Source organism: Brassica napus, chromosome C3 (genome assembly GCF_020379485.1).
Source record: "Brassica napus cultivar Da-Ae chromosome C3, Da-Ae, whole genome shotgun sequence".
Classification (NCBI taxonomy): Eukaryota; Viridiplantae; Streptophyta; class Magnoliopsida; order Brassicales; family Brassicaceae; genus Brassica; species Brassica napus.
Window position 1 is genome coordinate 31771051 of NC_063446.1, and position 25679 is coordinate 31796729.

General features: G+C 33.4%; 2 protein-coding genes and 1 long non-coding RNA gene across 3 annotated transcripts; 2 read left to right on the forward strand and 1 right to left on the reverse strand.

Annotated features, from left to right (window-relative positions):
- The first annotated feature begins 1523 nt into the window (after positions 1 to 1523).
- On the forward strand, positions 1524 to 5724 carry LOC106398000. The gene is made up of 4 exons (XR_007321477.1): positions 1524 to 3296; positions 3621 to 3768; positions 3868 to 3955; positions 5323 to 5724. It is a non-coding gene; the product is annotated as an uncharacterized LOC106398000 (long non-coding RNA).
- A 2961-nt stretch (positions 5725 to 8685) lies between these two features.
- Positions 8686 to 10051, reverse strand: LOC111204570 (early light-induced protein 1, chloroplastic-like). The gene is made up of 3 exons (XM_022699637.2): positions 9770 to 10051; positions 9584 to 9682; positions 8686 to 9152 (listed from the first exon to the last, which is right to left on the reverse strand). Exons 1-3 carry the CDS (start codon positions 9911 to 9913, stop codon positions 8808 to 8810), a joined length of 588 nt encoding a protein of 195 aa, XP_022555358.1. The 5' UTR covers positions 9914 to 10051; the 3' UTR covers positions 8686 to 8807.
- Positions 10052 to 15486: 5435 nt separating this feature from the next.
- Positions 15487 to 18441, forward strand: LOC125584561 (heat stress transcription factor A-6b-like). Its single transcript, XM_048753254.1, has 2 exons — positions 15487 to 16290; positions 17544 to 18441. Exons 1-2 carry the CDS (start codon positions 15934 to 15936, stop codon positions 18360 to 18362), a joined length of 1176 nt encoding a protein of 391 aa, XP_048609211.1. The 5' UTR covers positions 15487 to 15933; the 3' UTR covers positions 18363 to 18441.
- Positions 18442 to 25679: the final 7238 nt, after the last annotated feature.

The window sequence follows — 25679 nt, forward strand, 5'->3', positions numbered from 1 at the left end:
TTTCTGTCTTGATCATAGATGTATAATCAACTAATTTCAAGATAGAATCATATTATCCAACTCGATAGAATAAGCCAAACGTACTGGTAACCTTAATTTTGGTGAACTAGTGGGTCAAATTATATCTGAAGGAGGTTCCACAGAAATCAAATCTCGTAGCTCTAGTAGTTTAAAACAAACAAAAAAAATTCAATTGGTGTGTCTCTATTTGTAATTTACAATCCATTTATCTACTCACTCGACTTGTTAAGAATGTAATGCCCCAGTGACACATGGCTTGAGCATTTCATTTTTAATACTTTGCTATTTGGCTTTACTTTTCATTTTTCACATTATTGGTGGTATCTCACAGACCACCTTCTAGGCTTCTCTATCCCCCACTGCTCCATATCCTTCTAGTAAGTAATTAATTTTTATTTCTCGTGTTGCGGAAAGGGCAAGCTATCCACTGGCTTTTGGTTCTGTCTTGATAATCATTGTCTGAATATCTTCCCGAAATAGAAAACCATATTGAGTTTTTTTTTTGTCGATGCTTTTTTCTTACCTATGTAAATTTTTTTATTTTTAAACGCGATAAAAACTAAATAGAAAGTTTGCACATGATGTTTAGAATCTGTTTTGTTATGGTTTATGTTGATTTAATTCCATCGTGTTGGTATAAAATAATTTTTTTGTTTAAAAAAACACGAAGAAATAGACTTATGATTGCATTATATACTACAAAGTATTAAAGATAGCAGTTTGATGTTCAATCTAATGAGTCCAAACAATTTGATTAGTAAATACAATCTGAAACAGATAAATGACATTAAACTGTGTTGAATAATGAAATAAATTAATTATAAGATAGATGTCAAAAGTTAAGACCATAGAATGATGCTTTGGAATACGTAGGGTGCATAATCTGATGGTGTCAAAGAAAATGTAAAGCTGGTTGAAAGAAATCTCTAGAATATCCATGGACACTCTAGTCTAAGATTCCGAATAAACCCTCTACACTAGTGGCAGATTTTTTTTTTTTTCAACACTAGTGGCAGATAATCTTGCTAATATGCTTATTACATAAAAAAATAAGTTTCAAATCTTAAAAAAGAAGATAAACAAGAATAAACAAATGATATTTAAAATGATGCACAAGTGTTTTTTATAGACCGACTCAGAATAGTACAGTCTCATGTAAAATTCATAAAGTATACAGAATTATTAGTTTAAATCGCTTGTGATGTTTTTATAGTTCGCAATAAGCGTTAGTAAAAGAACCAACAACAATTATCGACTGATTTTGAACCACCCCCCCCCCCCCCCCAATAACTTAATTAAACTATGTACCATACTAGAATATATTTCTACCAATAAATATATATATATATACATATATATATGTCCATGGTTAAAAGAACAAAATATAATTATTAACCCTAGAGCACGAATTTAAATTTATCTATTATATTAAAACTGGAGTACAAAATAATTTTTTGGCTATTTTTAAGTGCATTTTATTTTTCAGATTTTCATCTTTTTTAAACCAGTTTATTTATTAATTTTATTTAGGTGTTTTTATTAAATTTTATATTATTTTTCACTGTTTCAATGTACTTCATCAGTTGTATTTACCGTAATAATTTGATGTCATTTATTTTACGTATTAACCATAATAATTTCACATGTCATTTAAATGAAATTGTTCCATTAGTGGAAAAAATTCAAACCGGTTAACAATATATTTTTTATTTATTTACATCAGTTAAACATGGACATTCAAGTATACGTACGGATATAGATTGGTTTTACGGTATCGGGTTTTTGGATTCTAAAATTAAACTTATGTTAAAATATTATAAATTTTTGGATATGATTCGAATTAGATTCTTTCGAGTACATATAAGTTTTTAAGAACCTAAAAATATATAAATAACTTATATATTTAAAAATATCACTAAACAATTTATGAAAATGTAAAAATTAATATTTGCACGGACGTACGGATCAAGCTCTAGTAGTCTTTAAAATAAACACTAAAACTAAAAACACGAAGAAAGATGAGTATTAATTAAGGAATTAACAGAAAAGGAAAAGCAAACGACAATGGTAAGTGGGGGTCACGTAAAATCTGTTCCATTCTTGTCTATTGAAATGAAGATTGCGTATGGACGTGCTCTGCTGGTTCGTCACGAGTGATTCATTTTTCTCCATCTCTCGCTCCATAGTTTCAAAACTGATATATATATATCATTTTAGATGTTTTTTATTTGCTTTTGCCCCATACAGATTCACACACTTCTTTTGGATTACTTAAATTCTACTGATCATATTAAAACTCTTTATTCATCTCACGTGATTCTTATAAATTATTGTTATACAAAAAGGGAGGGCAATCCATAACTAAATCCTTACTTCTTTGCATACATTCAAGGCTGATTGCTTTTCGAAGTGGTTTTAGGAAAAAAAATGGTTTTAGAAGAAAAAAAAAATAGTTTTAGAAAATAACGGCTCTCCAACGGAAGCTACTGGGCCAATTCTTTGATATCATGGCCCATGTGCTTTATTATTTCATTACACCCATGCTCATTTCTCTTTACACCATCTTTAACGCTGGTTCTAATGTGGGATCTTAAGTCCAAATTTAATTAAAAAAATTAAAAATAAAAGAATTGGGCTAAGAGGTTGATTCCTGGAAACCTTACGGAGGAGGCGCCTCTTGCTCGTCTCTTCGTCTCTCTCTCTCTTTCTCCCTTTCCCACAGAGAATCTCGAATTTCTCATACCAAATTCCATACATTTTTGACGGTGGTGCTGCTTGTGATCTGCACTTGCACTTATCTCAAGATGCAGTTCCCTGCCATTCTCGAGCAAAAAAAAAAATCAGTCGACCCAGAAGAAGAAGATGCCGAGGAGAAAGATTACGAGAACTCCGACGAAGAAGATGGGAACCATGGCATTGAGAGATACGGATCTTCTTCTGCTTCAGTGTTTGATTTCTCTGCATCCCACTCCGCTAGAGACTCTGGCCTTCCTTCAGCTAATGACGTTTTCTCTCAGGTTATCATCACTTTCTTTCTTAGAATCCATCAAATTTCGAGGAGTTATTGACTAGATTCGCTGCAGGAACTGAATGATTTCTTATTTTGGATTAAAATTTGTTAGATGGATCCATAAAGTTCTGTGTAAATATTTGCTGATATCAGGGCCACCAGAGTTTCTAAACAACCGTACAGAAGCTGATGAAGAAGCCACTGCTAGAGATGCTGAGCATGCTAAGCGTATGACCCAATAAAAAGAAGAAAGCTAAACCTAAAGGTACTCTATCCACAACTTGTTTGCATCTTTGTAGCATTTTGGTTGATCTCAAGAATGAAAGGTTCACCTTTTGATGATGTTAATTGCGTATCAACAAAAGAAATTCCTGCAGCCAGTGCCATTCTTATCCTCATGTTTAGGTTCACATGATTATAGAGCTGTACGTGAAAGGTTAACTTTTGTAGAAGCTTGTTTTAGGGTACTTTAAAGCATACACATTGTGAATTAGAGAACCAGGAACTGAGTTGTTATTTCTATTTAATTTGGTCTCTCAGTTCTGCTTATGAAGGCTACTTCATACTTACGGTTTCAGCTGGTTTATAGGTGTTTTCATGGAAGCAAAACCTCAGCTTGTCGGGATCCATGAGAGAGTCAGAAACGATATTGATGCACAACCTTCTTAAGAGAATGGTGGAAAGCGAATATCTACTGCAACCAATCCAAATGCAGAAGAAGCTGCAGATCTCTTGAGGTATGGATATATATCCCTTTGTCTCTTCATCATTATTTCGTGAACTCATATTGTAAAATCCGAGCTTGATTACTGGTTGCGTGTGGTTGATTATCACAGGTTCGAGCTATATTGTTGGATCCTTCTTGCTCTGGCTCTGGAACCATTACAGATCGTCTAGACCATCTCCTTCCTTCTCATTCAGCAGGTTCAACTGATTCTTCTCTGTGTATATGTGTGTGTTCTATAACAAATTTGTTCGTCCTTCTCCTTCGTGATGAAAGTGTTCTAAAACAATTTGTTCTTCCTTCTCTTTTGTCCTTCCCTTGCTCTAAAACAATTTGTTCTTAATATTTTTTTTAAGAATCTTTGAATAAAAAACTTGCATTGGACCACACAAATATTATCATCTCTTAACTAATCTCTTAAATTCACTTTTCCAACTTAAAAATATTAAAAAATGAATAAGAGCTTCTAAGTGTCTCTTAGGGATAATGATGCTCTTAGAAAAACTTGCAGTATGTATATAGTTTCAGTTAGAGCTAGGGGTGCTAGCTAGGAGACGGACTGCCTGACCCGCCTCGCTGCGGGATGAGTAAATTTTTTATTCGAAAATTTGATTCGCCTGATTTCAAAGATAAAATATTACACTTGCACATGCCCCAGTTATTTTTGGAGTTACTAGGTGTCTTACTGCATCGTGCAGTAAAAAAATTTAAAATATTTTTTAATAGATAAATTTAAATTATATTTTAAAATAAAATTTTATTAATATTGTAAATTTTCTGTAATTTATATATTTGAAGTTATAATCTTAGATAGATTTTTCTGTCTATTTATTTTAATTAAATATATTAAATAAATTTGTAAAAGTTGCATAATTACCAAAAATTAAAATTAAACAATATTTATAAAATTTATAGATATATAAGAAAATAATGATTTTACGATAAAATTTTTATAATTTTCTTAAAAAATTGTATACATTTTTGAAAATTTTAGTAATAAATTTGTATAATTTAAAAATATATAATTAAATTATATTTCATAATTTATAATGCCATATGTGAATATATTTATTTTAATGATGATTTATGAGTTATTTTCATAAATTAACATTAAATGCAATTGTCCATGTCATATTAATCTATAAGACATGTCATCAATTTCAGTAGTCATGTCATATTTGTTTTGTGAAATTGATTGTAGAAAGGACATGTGGCAAAATCACTTCGTAAATATAGTCTAGGGGATTAACACACCTTAAGGCAGTTTACGAGTTTTATTAACACTCTAAGGCAGTTTATGCTTCCTAGGTAGTTTTTGAATGAAAAGACTTAATTTACCCTTCTAAAAGTGTAACCAGTGCATTGAGTTTTAGTTAGATGGTTTTCATTTAGTTGGTTTTTTAAATTTTAAAAAGTAGTGGTGGACCCAAAGAGACTCGACAACCACCAAAGCCTATCAATTCTTTTTTTTTTTCTGTTTTATCTTATCTCTTACATATATACATTAAGATAAATAAGTTCCCAAAAAAAAAAAAATTGATTTCGTTTTTGATTAAATGGGATGTAGATGACGAGCAAACACAGAAAGATATGGTCAGAGGAGAACACGGATGTACGACGGTGAATCGAAAGCCAAGATTTTTTGTCTCCTCCACATCAAGCTGATGTAAACCATGAGCTCCACTTACGACAATACGTTTAAAGGTCAACGTGTCTCCTCTTCGCCATGGTCGTCATGCTCGAGATCTTAGTTGTGGCTGTCAGAATCGTCATCGCTTCAGCCGCAGATCTGAGAGAAAGCTTGATAGGAGCAACAATGGTGAACTTTTTTTATTTACAACATATGGTCCTCCAACTCTTGTTTATTCTCCAATTTATCTCAAACTTCTAATCTGTTCAATTTTCTTTACAATTACCCCCAATATTTTTAATTGTACAATCGACTATCGAATATTCTAATTTTGCATCATTGGTCCCTGCTGTTTTGTTTCATTTCGTTTATACCCCAAATATTTCTGATTTGCAAATATCATGAGATGTTAAATATCATGAGATATCACTCAACTTGCGTACCATCAAAATCATGAGATAACTCTGAATGAGTCCTAAAAAAAAACTTAAAATGAACAAATAACAAATGATAAAACTCATTAAAATCATAAGATATCACTCAGCTTGTGTACCATGCACAAGTAAAATGATGTAGATGTGAAATATTGAGCACTAGTATACATTTTGATACATAGTGTACGCATGTCCACTTTATTGATAGTGTCCACATGTACACTATGATGAATACATTGTGTAAGGTGGATGTATAACAAAAATATACAAGTGGCTCATCAAGAAGGAGATTGTACATTCGGTACATCTAGTACACATATACATTTTGATATTGTTGTCCACGGGAAACTATGTAAGGTGGACGTATAATAAAATATTACAAATGTGGCTTTACAAATGTAGAAAATATTTTGAGCACTAGTGTACATTTGGATACATAATGTACACATGTACACTTTATTCATAGTGTCCACATGTATACTTCTATTAACAATTAAATGCTAATTAAATAATTTATATTAACTAATTAAAATGAAATAGTAATATCTAAGTGTTCATATTGTACAGACACATATATATCATAATGTACATATGTACATCAACTTCAAAGTGTACATGTGCACACTACATATGTTCTTTAGATATAAACAAACTGCAGCACAATTGCATGCTAAATCGGTGTACATATGATTTTTCTTATAATATTGTACACGTGGACAATAAAATATATTTGTACACATTGACGATATTTGACACACTGAGTACCTTTGAAGTATCATTCTCAGAACTAAATTAATATTAATGTCGTGTGTACACTACATTTAAGCTATATATGTGTACATTACATATGTTCTTTAGATATAAACAAACTGCAGCACAATTGCATGCAAACAAGCGTGTACATGTGTACAATACGAGCGAGTTTCAATGTTGCTCGACGATGGTTTAATTAGGTGTACACATGTATAACTTAAATGTAATGTACACATGACATTAATATTAATTTAGTTCTAAGAATGATACTTCAAAGGTACTCAGTGTGTCAAATATCGTCAATGTGTACAAATATATTTTATTGTCCACATGTACAATATTATACGAAAAATCACATGTACACCGATTCATTTGTACATTGCTAAAATTATGATATTTAATAATTTCAATGATTTTGAGTACGGTTGCTAAAAAGATGCATTTTGTTTTGGATTCAGTCAGATTTCAAAGATGACATGATCCTACGTGTACATGGAAAGAAGGAAAAAAAATCACATGTACATTGTGTTAACATTATCGTAAGTTCACGAAGTCGCAGATGCTTAATTATTTAGATAGAAAACCTACAAAAACCAAAAATGTGTACACAATCACTTTGATGTATAATACAAAATTAGGTGTACACATGTACAATGTGAAAGTAATGTACAAACGAATTTTTTATTTCGATTTTTTCATTAATGATGGAAATTTACGAAAATACGCTCGTCTTCTTTCTTGGTCACTGCCGACCAGAAACCCTAATTTCCGCCTTTCTCACCTGTTTTTCACGATTCTTTACATTATTTACTTGTTTTTATGTATTTTGTCCAGATCTGATAGATTTCAATCAGGTTTTACATTTCAATCCTAATTCATGGTTGCAAATAATCAAAATTTCACCATTGTTGCTCTCGTGAAGCTTTCTTTGCGACTAAACCGACGATGCTTCCAACATCCACAACTCTAGTCCCGAGCATGACGACCACGGCGAGGAAGAGATGATTTGACCCCCAACGTTCCCGTCATCTACGCTGTTTTCGTTTACGTCACCGTTGTCACCGTCATTCTGTCTGTCGCCATCTCCGTCACCGTCAATGTTTCTGTCGTCATCTTCGTCCTCGTCATTGCCTCTGTCGCCATCTCTGTATACCTCTCCGCCATCTTCTTCTATGTCTTTGTGTCGTTAATCTTATAGACAAGAATACATCGTTTAATGTTGAAAAGTTGTAAGAGATGAAATCTGGATCATTCATTTTGAATGTAAATCAATAAATCCAACAGTTAAAATTAAAGGTAAATATGTGTCGAATCAAATTTGGTCTGTGAATAAAATAATGTTTTTCTTTTTCCAAGTTACGTAACTGAATTAGTTAAAATGAAAAGAACGAGGAAATTAAGAGTGAGTTTAGTTTACAAAAAAATATCCTAGTAGTAAAAACTGACCTATTGTGAAATAAAAAACTTAAAACTGTTTCTGAGTGTAATAATTTCTTATTTTTGCGGGTAACTTTGAGACTCACAGATAATTATTTAAATAATAAAAGAAATTATTTTATTTAGTTTCTCTAAATAATGATATAAATAAAATATTTATAAATAAATTTTATATATTTTTAATTTTTAGTTATTGTTTTAAATCTGTATTTTATTTTTTAAAAAATATTTTATTTTATAGATTAATGGGTACTCGCGATTTAAATTCACCAACTCACATTTATCCCACATAAAATAGACTTGATCCGCATCTGTATTTGGCTATTTGCGATTTAATTTTTTCAAATCGTTCGACAAGCACCCGCTCTGCAGCAGTCAAATGGAGTGAGACCCGTGGATTAAAATTCTCATGCCTAATTTCAGTGATAAAAAAATGTTTTACTATTTCAAACCTAATAAAGAAATATTTTTAGGTTTCTATCAATAGTTTTGTGATTCCATTTTTTTGAATTCATCTTATTCCTCGTATTTCTGTAACTTAAAACGAGTTGCAGCCTTATATTTCCATTCCATTTATTTTTATAACTGCTACTGTTCCATTTACTCGTATTCCATTTTTTTGAATTCATCTTATTCCTCGTATTCCTGTAACTTAAAACCAGTTGCAGCCAAAGTGTTTTAACCCAAAGTTTCAAATGTCACTAATCCATATGTAAAAGACACAGAGTAGGCCTAAAACAAGCCAGAATACTATACAGAATTCAGGGGCAAATTTTGTAGTACACAATCTCTTCTTTCTCAAACGAGAGTCCCACCCTTGACAAACTCAGTGAATGCCAGCGCGACCAAACCAAGCATCGCAAAACGCCCATTCCAAAGCTCAGCGTCTGATGTCATTAAACCTTTGGACTTGGACTCGGCTGTTATGCCCTTGAAAAGGGGCACAAGCGACGCAAGCGTCAAGATCGCCGCCGTACCGAGGAACCACGAGACACCACCGTCGGAGATCTGAGCTAAAACGTTTTCGCCCTTGGAAAGTTCAACCGCCAACGCAGCCACGAATCCAACCATTGCTAAACGCCCGTTTATTCTTTCAGGTGCTGGACCGCTGAACGCTAACAAGTCGCTAAACTTTGTGCTCACCTGTGTTTTCACCATCCCAAATTGTTAATTATTACTACAGTATTTTATATATGTAACGTCTACAACCCTCCCTTTAATTAATATGAAATTCAGCGGCAAAAAGAACAAAAAAATGTCAAATGTATTTTTAAGAAGATAATTTTGTGTGTATTGCTTATTTTCACGTCTGTACAAAACATAATTAAATATACATAATTTTTGCTCCGATTGTTGAGAAACTTTTTATACAAGTTTTGGATAAGCTTTTAGTAAATTATGTACATATTTAGTGAACATAGGCCAAATAATTAATAAAAAAAATTGTTTTTAAAGCGAAAATGTTTAATTACATGAAACGAAAGAGCTTTGAATTGTTTCAAAATAAACAAAAACATGGAACTAATAAGTAACAATTTTACCCCAAAAAAAATAACTAACAAGTAACAACTCACCTTAGGTTTAGTAGGAGGAGGAGGTGGTGGCGACGATGACTTGGGCAAAGGCTGAGACACCGAGGTCGAAGGTGCAGACTCATCTTTCATGGGTTCTCCCTGCAAAAGTCAAACAACCAGACGGTCACGATTTCATATTCATATAGTGACCGTTAGATTTTAGAAAGTTGAGAAAAGTATACGTACCTCAGCCATACATCTCACTCCCACCGGATAATTCCTCTTGAGATTATGGAAGTTTCCGGCAAAGCAAAGCTTGTTTGTGTTGATCTTGCGAGTGGTCAGTCCACCGGCGAAGACTGACTGCATGTTAAACGACGCCGTTGCCATTTTCTGAAGCTTTAGTGTTTGAGTGAAATAGAGGAGAATCTGAAGTCTGAAAGATAATATAACTTTAAGTTGGATCGTCAGTAGCTTGATATGATGTAGCGAAGGATCAGCATATGTATTTATAGGATGTGTTGATGATGAATGATAGGTTGAGTTTGTTTCCTGAACTTTCTTTAGTTTTTTTTACCTATTTAACCTTTCATTTAATTACTTTATGTTCAAATCAGTTAACAAATCGTCAAAAACATGACACAGGAAAATTAGATCTTAACGTTTTTCTTTCCTTCGTTCGATTAATTGAACTTTAGTAACGTAAGTTAACTTTTATTTTCGTCAAGAAAAGATTATTGCATGTAATTGGCATATGTTCGGCATACATGCAATAAAGTTCTAATTAATTATGATACAAATAGCTTAATAGTTTGTAATAATACTTCTCTGTGTTATGCTTATAACCGAGTTTAAGCGTATTAGTAAAAAAATAAGTTGCGATATTTAAAGAACCACGTTGCTTTAGATTTCCCCATGCATAAAATGAATATTTTTAAAGGGAAAAGAGCAATTAGTCGATGACGTAGCGTTCTTCTTCGTCACAGCTTCTTCGACTGTTTATTTGTTTGCCAAGTGGGTTTCGCAAAACACGTAAAAAAGATTCTCTTCATCTCCCAAAATCATGTGGCTCACATCAAAACTTCAAGCATTACGTTTACTACGCACACATACTCCTTTTGCTTTTGGAAGTTAGCTAGGATGGGATTCAAACTAAAAGGCCCATGCTTACTACGTTCGAGTCCGTGATTTTTCTCTTTGTCGCTGACTACGTGGCCCATCCAGCTCCGTCTGTTTTGTTAACATATTAATGTTAGGACTTAGGCAGTGCCGGCTTAGGGGTAGTGCACACAGTGCATTTGCACAGGGTCTTGTTTTTAAAAAAGAAAATTCTTAAAGAAATTAGGATCCTGTTTTGTTACAATGTATAAATATTAGGGTCTTAGTTGTGAAAGTAACAATGATATACCTAAAATTATTATAAAAAATTTAACTCAGCACAGGGCCCACTTAATATTTAAGCCAGACCTTGACTTAGGACACATGAGATAAAGAAGTATACAAGATTTGAGGTATCTAAGTCGTAAGTCTTAACCAAACATTGAAAAACATACAGTGAAACTTTGCTTTAAGCGTAAGACCATCATTATTCAGCGTTTCTTAGGGTGAGATTTTTAGGAGAATATAAAAAATTCATTCTTAATTTTTAACTATTAAGAAATTATTTTTTAAAGTACTATTTTAAGAAACAGTTTCTTATATTTTCCTAAGAATCACACCCTAAGAAACTCTGGATAATGATGCTCTAAAATCTTTGAGTCCGTCGGAAAAAAGAAAAAGAAAAGAAAATGAATATTTAATCATTAACCCAAAAAGACGTCGTGAGTTATTTGTTTTGCCCACAAATCCAAGCCTAAATGATGTTGTTTTCGACTCTTCCTGCTGATTCATTATCCTCGCTAGCATTCGTAATTGGGGGGGGGAGGGAGGAAATAACACTCAGTGTAACAACGTTATCATATTTTAGATATAAATATTAGTCGAAACAAAAGTGTATAACATTTGCATCAGTTCAGTCGACGTAGCTCCTTGGTTGTTCAACTTCTGGTCTTCTTCTTAAGGTCTGTTTCCGTTGTCACCGGAAACAGAGTATGTCAGCATAAGGTCATCATTCTCCCGGTTCTCGGAGTTGACTACGGCGAGGGAGGCGACAGGTTCATGTGGTCTGTGACTTCGTTGGTTTCTCGGTGACTCCATTAGGAGGAATTGCGTATCCCAGTGTTGTGGCTCTCGCTTGTTAGCTATTGACAATGTGATCCCTCTAACCGAGTTATGCAGGTCGGTGGAGCTCATACATGTTTAGCACAGCTTCTTCTCTGGTCCATTTTTTGCAGGTATGGTTCTGGTGGATGCGGTATCTGCCTCGCCAGTGGCAGCGAGGCTTTGATGGCCGCTCGGCCTTAGGTTTGCTATCATTGTCCTCCTTTTCCCGTTTAGTTTTAGTGTTTCATAATCAGTGAAAGTTACGACATCCGAGGCAACAAGGTAAACCCCACACTCTCGTGGTTACCATCTTCTATCGAGAACGGCGATTGATAGTCTAAGGATTTCGGAACAATCTAGCACGATTAAGTGGGCGAGCGAAACTAGTTTGTAAAGTTTAAATTAGCTAATAATATATAGAATCATTGAACTACTTTAATCATAACTAAAGCTTAACCCGAACGTCCGTGCGAGTATTATTTTTATTTTATAAATGTAATTGTAAATATTTTGAAGATGTTACTATTAATTTATTATTATATATAATGCAATTCTATAATTTTATTGTTTATAATTTTTATTTGACATTTTTAATCTATAAAAAATTGTTATATATATTATACTTTGTTATTACATAAGATATAACATCTAGTTCGATACAATAAATTCACAACTAGAAATAATCAAATAGATAAAATTATCCTAAATATATATTTATAATTTTCACAATTTCGATACAAAATATTTTTAAAATTTATTTAGTTATACTATAGAATAAATATTTGTTTAGGATCATTTTTTTTGTGTTTTAATAAATATACTTTAGCGTCTACAGTTTTAGTATATAGCAGGATTTTATAAGTAAATTTTATACATGCTTTACAAATTTTAACATGTTTTAATAGTGAATTATATTTAAATTATTTAAAAAAATAAAACAAGCTAGTTTATTAATTCAAAATAATTTTTATATTTAATTCATATAGTACTTCTAATTTAATATAATATAGGCTATAATTAGAAATTTTTTGAAAATAGCATGCAATGTTTTATATATAAAAAATCTTAATTAGCATTGATTTGAATTAGGGGTGGGCGTTCGGGTACCCATTCGGGTTCGGTTCGGGTCTATTCGGGTTTCGTGTTTTCGGGGTCAAAGATTTCAGCCCCATTCAGATATTTCTAAGTTTCAGTTCGGGTTATGTTCGGATCTTTGCAGGTTCGGTTCAGGTTCGGATAACCCATTAAATTATTTTTAAAATTTTAAAATTCATTATATACTTTAAATTTCTCAAAATCTATAAACAAAATATTATATTACATACAAATTTGAATAACATATGTCAAAATACCTAAACTTAACATATAATTTGATTTGGTTTGAATATGTAGATAAATAATCAACAGATATGTCAAATATTTTTGGTGTTTTGAGTATATTTTAGGTATTTCAGATATTTACTTTTGACTATTTGTATATATTTTCAAGTATTTTGGACAATTTAAAAATATCTTATATATTTAAATCTAAAATATATTTATATAAGGGTGTATAGAATCTATTTCGGGTACATTCGGGCACCCGGAATACTTCGGTACGGGTCGGGTTCGGTTCCGGTTCTTTAGATACCAAAATTTTAAACCCGTTCGGATATTAAACAGTTTTATAAGTGAAGTTGTTATATGTGTTGATTATATAAGATGTGATACCTTAATGATACCAAAATTGTTAATTAGAAGTAAATGAAATATGGTTTGTATATACAACAATATATTATTATCTAAAATGAATAAGCATAAAATATATTGATAAAATGAAATCCAATGTTGAAAGACGAGCCAGAGTTTAGCTTAAATTAAATACAAATAATTTTTAAATATGTTTTCTCGGATATATTAATTTTTTAAATAACTAAATACAACTACAATAAGATAAATATATAATCAGAAGTGACAAATACATGTGACGATTTCAAACAATTGATTAATTATGACATGTAAATTATAAAATTATTTTAATTTGAAATAGTTATATAAACATTTAAGTATATGATTAACGTTAAAGTATATACCACTAATGATCTAAAACAAATATCTACGTATGTAAAACTGAAAACAAACACTCGCGCGGTTACTCGGATCAAGTTCTAATTTATTAGTTAAAATTCAAAATTACAAAATCAATATCGAGATCTTCTAGAAAAACAAATTATTACATAATATGCGTTTGAAAAAAATATAATATAGAAAGTAACGAAAAGTAACATTATTGTTTAGTTATTAAAATTTTAAAAGATGATATTTTATATTTTTATAATGAGATATTTTTCTTTCAGTAAATTTTAGTTTTAAATTTTATTTTAAATTTTTTGTAAATCGAATTAACTATCCGATTAAAAATACATATATTACTGGATTTTTGGGCACCAAAATATAGACGGGTGACAAAGTAAATTAAATTATAAAATTATCGATCGGGACAAATAAAATGAATCACAAATACTTTTAAAAATCGAATACCAATTCGTGTCTAACCCTAGGTCTCTGTTCTAAAACACGGACGCCTAGCCGATTAATCGCCCGGCTAGGCGCTCAACGGTATGCAACCGCCGCGATTAAGACCTAATCAGCTTAACTAATCGGTTAACCAACTAATCGGCCAACAACCCGATTATCGGTTTTATTTCCGATTTTTAACCGACTAAATCCGATTTTTTTTAACTAATTAGGCAAAACTTAAGCCTTTTGTAGAAGCCCAGTTGCAGGATTTGCCTTTAACCACATGTAGCTATTTATAAAGGTCTTCAAGTCATGTACTCCTTGTATTTAGTCGATGTGGGACTTTGGCTAAAGTGTTTTTAAATTTTTTTGTCTTATTATTAAAATACGATGGGTGAAAGAATCGAAACCAAGACCTGTCACAGCTTACTCGATGTCATAAACCACTAGACCGAAAGATAACTTGTTGGTTATACACAATTTCTAATATATATATACATATATTTATAATAAATAATTATAAAAACTAATTCTCAATTAATCTCCACATAATCCCTGATTTATTGATTAGGCGCTACTTTCACATCGAGCGTCCTACTAACTCCTAGCAAGTTCTTATACAGGGTCCTAGGTATGATATTAAAAGACTACAAAAGAAAAAGAGGAGGAGCATAAATATCTTTACTTTTCAAAAAAAATAATTAAGAGTGAGTCAGCATTTCAACGTTATGTGAAATCTCAAATCAACGAATAGTGGATTGATGATAAGAAAAAATATAAGACACGGGTCGACTTCTAAGTGATTAAGTAACCACACTAGAGATAATTAATATTTTTAAAATGTAGCTTAATGAACGAACATGTACTCTGCGGATTTTGGATGCTCACAAGCGTCGTGTCTTATTGTTTCCCAGAGATTTGAAGTCCTCAAAAGCCGATTATACATAATAATAATGACGTATAAACTTGGTCCCTAATTAAAAATAGTTCTCGTTTATGAATTAAGCCGTTGCCACGTCTTTAGTTTTCACATTTGGACCCACTGTTTTATATGTATCCACTTTATCACTTTTAATTAATCAATGTCATTGCTCAAAAAAAAATTAATCAATGTCCCAAGTATAATAATACTATTTACTAGATTTTATATAAAACGTGGCTTTCAATATTTTCGTTAAAGGGATAATACTTTTATTAAGTAAGGATCATGACGGATGTAAATACATATGCACTAATACTTATATTTTCAACCAAGTAGATGTAGGTCGAAGTCTTGCATATTTTGCTTAGAAAAATGCACTGAGTGACTCGCTGGATTTGCTTTCGCTCCAGCATGTCAAATTATCTTAGATGCCGACACAAAGCACACATTAAACAATTTAAAAAGACACAAATAATATAGTTTAAAAAGATAAATTATACAAAAGAGGAAGGAATCCATCATCAAAATTTCATAAAGTTGCAATATAATAAAACCATCTTGCCTTCTTGTCATCTCATCTCTCCTATCTTCTCCATATATAATTCATTTCACACCTCCAAAACTCAACACACACATGCACAATCTCTCTGCAAAATTTTCCAAAGTTTCAGCCTTTCAATTTTAAATTTCTCTATACTAAATTCACATTTTCCTCTGTTGCAAATTCAAGTTCCGTGAAATTCAACTCACACAAAACATTTAAACTTTCTTTAAACTGAAACCATATATGGATCCTTCATATACATGCATAAAAGAGGAGTTTCCTACTGGTATCAATGATTCCCCATCACCACCATCTTCTTCAACTTCCTCTTACCTCCATTCAACCTCCATGGCCCCAAATGATCCAGCAACATTAAACTCTCCGCAACCAATAGAAGGTCTCCACGAATCAGGCCCACCTCCATTTCTGACAAAGACATATGATCTGGTGGAAGATTCAAGAACCAATGATGTTGTGTCTTGGAGCCAAGACAAAAACAGCTTCGTTGTCTGGGATCCACAAGCTTTTTCCATGACTCTCCTCCCCAGATTCTTCAAGCACAATAACTTCTCTAGCTTTGTTCGCCAGCTCAACACATATGTATGTTCTAATCTTATCTCTCTATACGTGTGTTTGTTTCTGTGATTCCATGTATGGCACGAATCTAAAGAGATCTAACAACTCACAATTAAATCGTGACAGTAACTCTTGGGCTATACACTTGTAAATTTTTCCCTGTGGTGCAGTCAAGTGTTGAATCGACTCATGGACTTGGCTCTTGATTGTTTTTTGTTTTGTTTTATACCATCAGAGTAGTTGATTAGTGTTAATTATTATATAATTGCATGAAGGATTCGTTACTTTATATACTGTTGTGACGGACCAGATGCACTCCTGGGCCAGATGCTTTACTAGATCCAAACCGGATGCCCGTGCTGGAGGCCAGACGCTCAACTAGAGCAGATGTCCGTCACCAGATGTCCAATCTCTCGCTTAGTATGATATTGTCCGCTTTGGGCCTAAGCCCTCACGGATTTATTTTTGGATCGTTACTCCCAAAAGACCTCATGCTAAGTGGAATTGGACCAGCTATATATATTAGATTTTATTATGTCAAATATCCCATGTGGGACTTGGATTGCCTTTTTATTTATTCTGACAATCTTCCCCTCAAACCAAGGACCACAGAACCTTGGCTCTGATACCAATCTGTTGTGACAGACCAGATGCACTCCTGGGCCAGATGCTCTACTAGAGCCAGACCGGATGCCCGTGCTGGAGGCCAGACGTTCAACTAGAGAAGATGTCTGTCACCAGATGTCCATTCCCTCGCTTAGTATGATATTATCTGCTTTGGGCCTAAGCCCTCACGGATTTGTTTTTTTTTGGGATCGTTACTCCCAAAAGGCCTCATACTAAGTGGAATTGGAACAGCTATATATATTCGAATTTATTATGTCTAATATCCGATGTGAGACTTGGATTACCTTTTCATTTATTCCGACAATATACATAAATGCAAGTGGGCATCATTGTTCTCCGAAAAATCTCGCCTTATAATATTTTACATCCCACTTGTGTATTTTGTGTCTTTTTGTCTCTAGAGATCTCTTGAACGGAGCTCTAAACATTGATAAATATGATATATGCAGCTACTTTTTTTGCTCTCTCTCTATAATATATACATAAATGAAGTATAACTATATGAATACTCCCTCATACCTAGTTGCATAAAATGCACAAGATAGATAATGAGATGGGTTAGAGTAGCTGGAGTGTTTTGGACTTCTGATATAATATTAAGTTAATTGATAGCATTTGGAGTTGTATCTAACCATAAAATTGTATAATAGGGTTTCAGAAAGGTGAATCCGGATCGATGGGAGTTTGCAAATAAAGGGTTTCTTAGAGGGCAAAAGCATCTCCTCAAGAAAATAACTAGAAGAAGGACGAATAACAATAATCAAATGCAACCACCTGAATCATCCTCTCAACAACAATCACTAGACAATCGTTGCATAGAAGTTGGTAGGTATGGTCTAGATGGAGAGATGGACAGCCTAAGGCGAGACAAACAAGTGCTGATGATGGAGCTAGTGAAACTTAGAAAAAAACAACAAAGCACCAAAATGTATCTCACATTGACTGAAGCAAAGCTTAAGAAGACTGAATCAAAACAACATCAAATGATGAGCTTCCTTGCTTGCGCAATGCAGAATCCTGATTTCCTTCAGCAACTCATGGAGCACAAAGATAAGAGTAAGGATATGGAAGAAGCAATCAGAAAGAAGAGACAAAGAACGATCGATCAAGGGACAAGTGATGTGGTTAATGTAGAAGATTGTGATGTTAATGTCGGTGGTGGATCCTCCTCGAGGTTTGTTGACATGAAACAAGACATATATGGAGACATGACTGAATTTGATATGTCTGAGTTGGACGGACTTGCTACGGACATTGAAGGACTTGGAGGTCAGTTCACTGGGGAAGAAGTCTTGGATGTGGATAAAAGAGAACAAGAAGGGTTCCAAAACGAGAACAATGAGAGTTATGGTGAAGATTTTTTGGAAGGTTTGTTTAAAGAAGATCAAGATATTGATTTTGAACGAGATGGGGAAAATGTTGATGTGCTCATTGAGCAACTTGGTTATTTGGGTTCTAGTTCACACTAACTGAGAAGAATTTGAAAAAAATTCTTAAGCATTTGAATCAACTTGTTTGTCCTATTGGATAGCTTTATTTTATTTTTTATTTTTATTTTGTCAGCAAACAAAGCAGATTCATGTAGACTCTGCGAACCACCCCGGTAGCTCTGCATCCATATGGACGACAAACGACGGTTGCTTTCTTGCACTGCGTGCGAGACTGTCCGCCTTTAAGTTCTGTGTCCGTGGTATATGAATGATCTATGAGCTGTTAAAACTCCTCTTTAAAACTTTTATGTCTTCCAAATAGCTTGCAAAGGCTGGTCACTCTTCTGGTTCCGACATCATCTTCACCAATTAAGCACTATCCGTTGCAAAAGTAACCCATGCTTGTCTAAGATTCCTCATACATTCCATTGCACATATAAGGGCCTCTATCTCTGAGTGTAGTGGCGACTGACTCGCTCTCGTGTGTCAGTCGCCACTACACTCAGAAATAGCTTTATATCAGTTAGGTGTTGGACTAACATATTGAACTTTAGTTTAATTAAGTCATGTTTTTGTTTCTTTTGATGCTTTTTGGAATAAAATTGTTTGTTGTTATAACTAGTTTTGCTCCATGCACATATTTCTTACAAGTCTTTAAACATATATTTTTCATAACAAAATTTATTAATATTTGACAGTTGTATGATTCTCCAAGTTGAGATTTTTATTCAAACTATGTTATATATCACATATAAAATTCTTAAATTGGTTGTTTTTCTACTTTTCTTCACTTGTCTAGATTAATGTTGTTTTCTTAGAACGTCTTTAAGTCTATTCTATTATTTTAAATAGAATTTAGAATAAAATTAATTTAATAAAATTAATTTTACCTAATCGTTTTTCACTTTATTATAAAATAAAAAAAAATAACTTTAAAAATGAAATAATGTTTTTTCTTTTTATTTATTATTCTATTTTTTACTCTGAAATAAAGTATGGTTAGAATAAAATTCAATTCTATTATAGAATTATTCTAGTTTTTTTTTTTTTAAATATATTATGGGTTGTAGGGAAAAAATAATTTTATGGGTTGTAGGGAAAAAATTACTCTTAAAACTAATATTGACTTGTTTCTTTTATAAATATTTTTTCTTTTATGTATTATAAACAATAGTTTTAATACAATTTGTGATGAAACCAAAAATATATTCATATAAAATATTTTTGGACCCTTTCTATTATTATTTTTATATAAAATCACATATATTTTTAAAAATAAATCTTTGATATGAAAAAATGAGAAAACATCTTATTGAGTTTGGGACGTTTGCACCGTTGGATACAGTGATCATTTATGTGTATGCGTAGACGGTGCTAAAACATCTTAAATGTGTTTGATCTATCATCTATCTATAACAAGGAAATAGGGAAAAACATGTACATAAATTCACTACTGAAATTAACTACTCCCAACATTATATGAACTAAAGTAGTCATTTTAATAACACAAGTTAACGTACTGCACGTATATATGTGGATGTAAATGATAAAAAATAATTAGTTTCTCTTTTTAGAAAAACCTAAGTTACATGTATATTTCTGTCTTGATCATAGATGTATAATCAACTAATTTCAAGATAGAATCATATTATCCAACTCGATAGAATAAGCCAAACGTACTGGTAACCTTAATTTTGGTGAACTAGTGGGTCAAATTATATCTGAAGGAGGTTCCACAGAAATCAAATCTCGTAGCTCTAGTAGTTTAAAACAAACAAAAAAAATTCAATTGGTGTGTCTCTATTTGTAATTTACAATCCATTTATCAACTCACTCGACTTGTTAAGAATGTAATGCCCCACTGACAGACACTACAAGAAAACAGCGGTATTCTGATGGACATTCCGACGGAAAATGAAATCCTCGCAATATCCCGAGGAATTTCCGAGGATATTCCGAGGAAACACAAAATTTGGTTTCCTCGGAATTTTCTCGGAATATACCGACGGAATTCCGAGGAAATATCAATCCGTCGGAATATTTTTATGGAATACCGAGGAAAAATGTATTCCTCGGAAAAAACCGATGAATTCCAAGGATATATTATAGCCGTTGGAGAGCCGTTGGGGGATTTTAAAAATTCCGAGGAAATTCCGACGAACTAGCCGTTGGCGTCGGAATTCCGTCGGAATTTCCTCGGTCTGTCGGCATGATTTAAACTATAAATACAAGCAACTCTCTTCCTCTTCATTCACTCCATATCTTCATCCTCCCTCTTACTCTCTTTACACACGAATTTGATTCATAAAAACATGTCTTCTTCAAATTATTTTCGTTCCTGGATCGATCGACCTCATTTGGATCCGAACACGAGATTGCTTACGGAAGAATACCAACGAGGTATAACCGAATTCATGGGGTTAGTTCACCGATAACCGGAAGCAAAAACAGGTATGTTAAGATGTCCTTGCTCTAATTGTAAAAATAGAAAGGTTATTAAAGAGTGGGATGTTTGGACTCATCTATATTTGAATGGGTTTACACGAAGTTACAAAATTTGGTATCATCATGGGGAAACTGATTATGAACATGGTAGTACTAGCGAACCTCAGCCAGCGGTTAGATTAGAAGAACCAATTAGAATGGATGTAGATTATGGTGTAGGTACTGAGCAGATGGTAATGATCATTTTAGAGGGGAAGATTTACCCAATGCAGAAGCTAGGAGATTTTATGATATGTTGGATGCTGGAAAGCAACCATTGTACGAAGGTTGCAGAGATGGTCATTCAGCTTTATCATCTGCTACAAGATTGATGGACATTAAAACAAATTATAATTTGGCTGAAGACTGTGTGGATGCGATTGCTGATTTTGTAAAAGGTATTCTACCCGAGGATAATGTAACTCATGGTTCATACTACGAGGTTCAGAAACTCTTAGCTGGTCTTGGTTTATCGTATCAGGTAATAGATGTATGCAGCGACAACTGCATGATTTATTGGAGGGCGGATGAACAGCGGGTTACATGCAAATTTTGTGGGAAGCCTCGTTATAAAGATACGAGTGGAAGAGTTCCACTGCCATATAAAAGGATGTGGTATTTACCTTTGACGGAAAGGTTGCAGAGGTTATATCTGTCTGAACGCACAGCGCAACCAATGAGATGGCATGCGGAGCACTCAACAGATGGTGAGATCAGACAACCTTCAGATGCAAAAGCGTGGAAGCATTTCCAATCAAAGTATCCCGACTTTGCGTATGAGAGAAGAAATGTCTACATTGGATTATGTACTGATGGTTTCAGCCCGTTTGGCAAGAGTGGAAGACAGTATTCTCTATGGCCAGTCATTCTTACACCATACAACCTACCCCCAAACTTGCTTGCGACGAGAGTTTTTGTTTCTCTCGATTCTCGTTCCCGGACCAGAGCATCCTAAGAGATCACTTGATGTGTTTCTTCAGCCACTAATATATGAGTTGCAACAACTATGGGCTCAAGGTGCTGAAACATACGATGTTTCGTGTAAAGAAAACTTTCAAATGCGGGCAGTACTAATGTGGACAATAAGTGATTTTCCAGCATATGGTATGTTATCTGGATGGACAACACATGGAAGGCTATCATGTCCATATTGTCAAGATAACACTGATGCTTTCCAACTAAAACACGGAAGAAAAACGTGTTGGTTTGACTGTCACAGGAGATTCCTACCACCTGATCATCCATATCGTAGGAGTAGGAATTTGTTTACGAAGAACAAGAGAGTGTTTGACAGTCCACCTCCGGAAATTTGTGGGAAAGATTTGAAGACACAACTAAGAGATTTTGATGCAGAAATGACGCCAGACGTCGGTGGACATGAGCATTTTCCGGTAGATGTTGTTGGAGACCTACATAACTGGCACAAAAAAAGTATTTTCTGGGATCTGCCATACTGGGAGGATCATCTGCTAAGGCATAATTTAGATGTCATGCATATTGAGAAGAACTTTTTTGACAATCTCATGAACACGATCCTTAATGTTCAAGGTAAAACAAAGGATAATTTGAAGTCAAGACTGGATTTAGTCGATATATGTGCTCGTTCAGATCTTCATGTTGATGAGAATGGTAGGGCTCCTTTTCCCATATACCGACTTGATGCAGAGGGAAAAGATGCGTTCTTTGATTGGATTTCAAACGATGTGGAATTTCCAGACGGTTATGCATCTAATTTGCGTAACTGTATCGACATAAAGGAATGAAAGTTTACTGTCTTGAAAAGCCACGATTGCCATGTAATGATGCAGCGCCTCCTTCTGTTTGCCTTCAAGGAACTATTACCACGAAATGTTCATGAAGCAATTGCAGGGATAAGTGGTTTATTCCGCGATTTATGCACGAGATCAGTGACTCTTGAAGGTATTGAAAATTTGAAGACTAACATAGCCGTGATTCAGTGCAACCATTAGAAGATATTTCCTCCCTCATTTTTTGATGTTATGGAGCATCTTGTTATTCACCTGGCAAGAGAATTGGAACTTGGAGGTCCTGTGCAGTATAGATGGATGTATCTGTATGAGCGGTATATGTTCCATTTGAAGAAGATGGTGAAAAATTTAAGTAGGGTGGAAGGTTCTATAGTCGCACAGATGATCAATGAAGAAACTTCAAACTTTGTCGAGTACTACTTTCCAGCAGAAGTTCAGACCAAAAACAGAAGACCTGCTTGGCATGATGATAGAGGCGAACGGGCAACATATCATGTTACGGTTCCAGACATTTTCACAGACGTTGGACGACTTAGCGGAAAACCAAAGGACCGTCGACTTACTGAGCAGGAGCGCAGTAATTTGCAAACATATTTGCTCACCAACTGCGAAGATGTTCTTCAATATGAGAGGTAAATAAATTAGCTTACAAATTTTTATTTTAACAAGTTGAAATTTAAATCTTAATTAATTACATTATTGTCATCATATGTACAGGATTTTCATGGCAGAAAAACGATTCGAATATAGATACGCCACAGAGGACGAACTAGAAGAAATGAAGCAGAGAGAATTTGCTGGATGGATGTTTACTTATGTGAGTGCTTTAAACAAATTAAAATATCATTTATCACATATTTATACTAATTCACATTTATTGATATAACATATATATGTGCTATTAATAGGTGTCTACTGGTTTGGCCAGAGGTGAAACATTTGACGATTGGATACACGAGATGGTCGTTGGACCAAACTTTGTTGTGAAGTCATATCCGAGATTTTGTACTCGAGGATATGCATTCACAACTCAAAAGAGGAGACGTTCGAGTACGACTTATGATGCTAGCGTTTGTTCTGCATCAGGAGATGATGTATACTACGGACACATACATGAGATTTTGGAAATCAAGTATTTGGTCATGGTTGGATTGCGCTGTACTGTTTTCTATTGTGATTGACACGACAACACTCTAGATCAAGGTGTGAGAACAGATGCATTTGGTGTTACATCAGTAAATTCGAGGCGAAATCTGCAATATTATGATCCTTTCATTCTTGCTTCTCAGGCCGATCAGGTAATTAAATGTTAATTATTCAGAATGATTCATCATCGTGTGTATTAATTTATAATTTTACTAATAATTTTTTAAATGTTACAGGTTTGTTATATCAAGTACCTTCGGGTAAGGAACAGAGATGATCCATGGGTTACTGTTACAAGACTCAACCCGAGAGGCCGAGTTCAGGGAAGTTCTGAGCTGGAAGACCCACTACAACCAAGCACATCTGGCAACTTAAGTGCAGCAGAAGATTTAGCTGGAGTTGGCCTTGTAGTCGATTTAACCGACTTCAGAGAGAAAGCTGTCGTTCACGTAGAGGATGAACCAGTGATTGGAGAGTTTCACCAAGATCCAGATTCAGATTCATCTGGTGATGATGACTCGGAAACAGACTAGCATCGATTTTTTTTTTTTTTAATAGAAATACCGAGGAAATTCTGAGGGAAGATAGGTTTTCCTCGGAATTTCCTCGGAATAGACCTTGTCGATTTAGGGATTTGATTAAAGAGTCTTTTTCCTCGGAATTTACTCGGAATATTCCGACGGAATTTCGCGGAAGATAAGAGTTTCCTCGGAATTCCCTCGCAATATTCCGAGGAAATTCTGAGGAACTAGAGGTTTTTAACCGAAAACAACGTTTTGCGGATTGAATAACATGTATATAACCTTCATTAAATGTCTTAACCAAATTATGAAGTCAAACTTTGGTGTTTTACCCAATAACAAACACTTTTACGATTGCATGAATGAAAACCACACAACATAAGAGAAACACTTATACACTTTAATAAACAGTAAAGGGAATACTTACAATTATTTTTGAAATTTTTTTATTTCATGGTTTATGATCATCTATACAAAGAATCCTCAATGGTATGCATTACAATTGTATAAGAAATGAAATAGGGCAAAAAAAATCGATGTTTTGAAACACCAAACCCTGTTTCCTCGGAATTTCCTCGGTAATTACCGAGGGTATTCGGAGGAAACATGGTTCCTCGGAATATTTTTATTTAACCGTGTAAAACAAGCCGCCAAATATTTCGCGAAAATTGAATTAATGATTTCCGATGGAAATATTTAATCATTCCGAAGAAATTCCGACGGACATTTTCTGTCGGACGCCTCATTTTATTAGGTCGAACCAGATCTTCTTCCCCATTTCTCTCTTCCTCTCCGCCGAACTCTCTCTTCTCTCTCGCGATTTCCGCCCTTTCCTCCCTTCTCTCTCGACGATTTCCGGCGAATCCGCCCTAATCCTCCTCAATTTCAGTCACTGCATCATGTATGAACCCTATCTCACTCTCTTATGTTAGATTTGTTAGGTTTTTAAGTAGATTTGATGATTTTGGAATGATATTTATAGATTTTTGTTAGGGTGAATGGTAGGATTTTTGTTATGGTATTCACTTGATTTGGAATTTTGTTTTTAGTTTTTATTAATTTTGTAATTATAAAAATCTAATTGATAATTATGTATATATAATATGAAAACGTTTTTTGTATATAAAATCTATTTTTTGCATTATAAAATCATTTACATATTTATTAAACATTTTTAATAACTATAAACTTTTTTTGTGATTCTGTCAAAAAAAAAAAAACTGTCAAAAAAAAAAAATAAACTTTTTTGTGATTAAAAATTATTATTTGGGATTTAAAAAAAAAAAATATATATATATATATATATATAATATAAATTTCTATATTTAATAAACATTTTTAATATTATTAAAACTATTTTTTGTAATTATTAAACTATTTTTTATTTATTAAAACTATTTTTTGTAATTATTATACTATTTTTTATTTATTAAAAC

Excerpts from the sequence above, each read along its gene's own strand:
- LOC111204570 (XM_022699637.2), bottom strand. The coding sequence starts at position 9,913 with ATGGCAACGGCGTCGTTTAACATGCAGTCAGTCTTCGCCGGTGGACTG. Across the intron at positions 9,683-9,769 it reads GAGTGAGATGTATGGCTGAG|GGAGAACCCATGAAAGATGA; the intron begins GTACGTATACTT and ends TGACTTTTGCAG. Across the intron at positions 9,153-9,583 it reads CTCCTCCTACTAAACCTAAG|GTGAGCACAAAGTTTAGCGA; the intron begins GTGAGTTGTTAC and ends GTGAAAACACAG.
- LOC125584561 (XM_048753254.1), top strand. The coding sequence starts at position 15,934 with ATGGATCCTTCATATACATGCATAAAAGAGGAGTTTCCTACTGGTATC. Across the intron at positions 16,291-17,543 it reads TTCGCCAGCTCAACACATAT|GGTTTCAGAAAGGTGAATCC; the intron begins GTATGTTCTAAT and ends ATTGTATAATAG.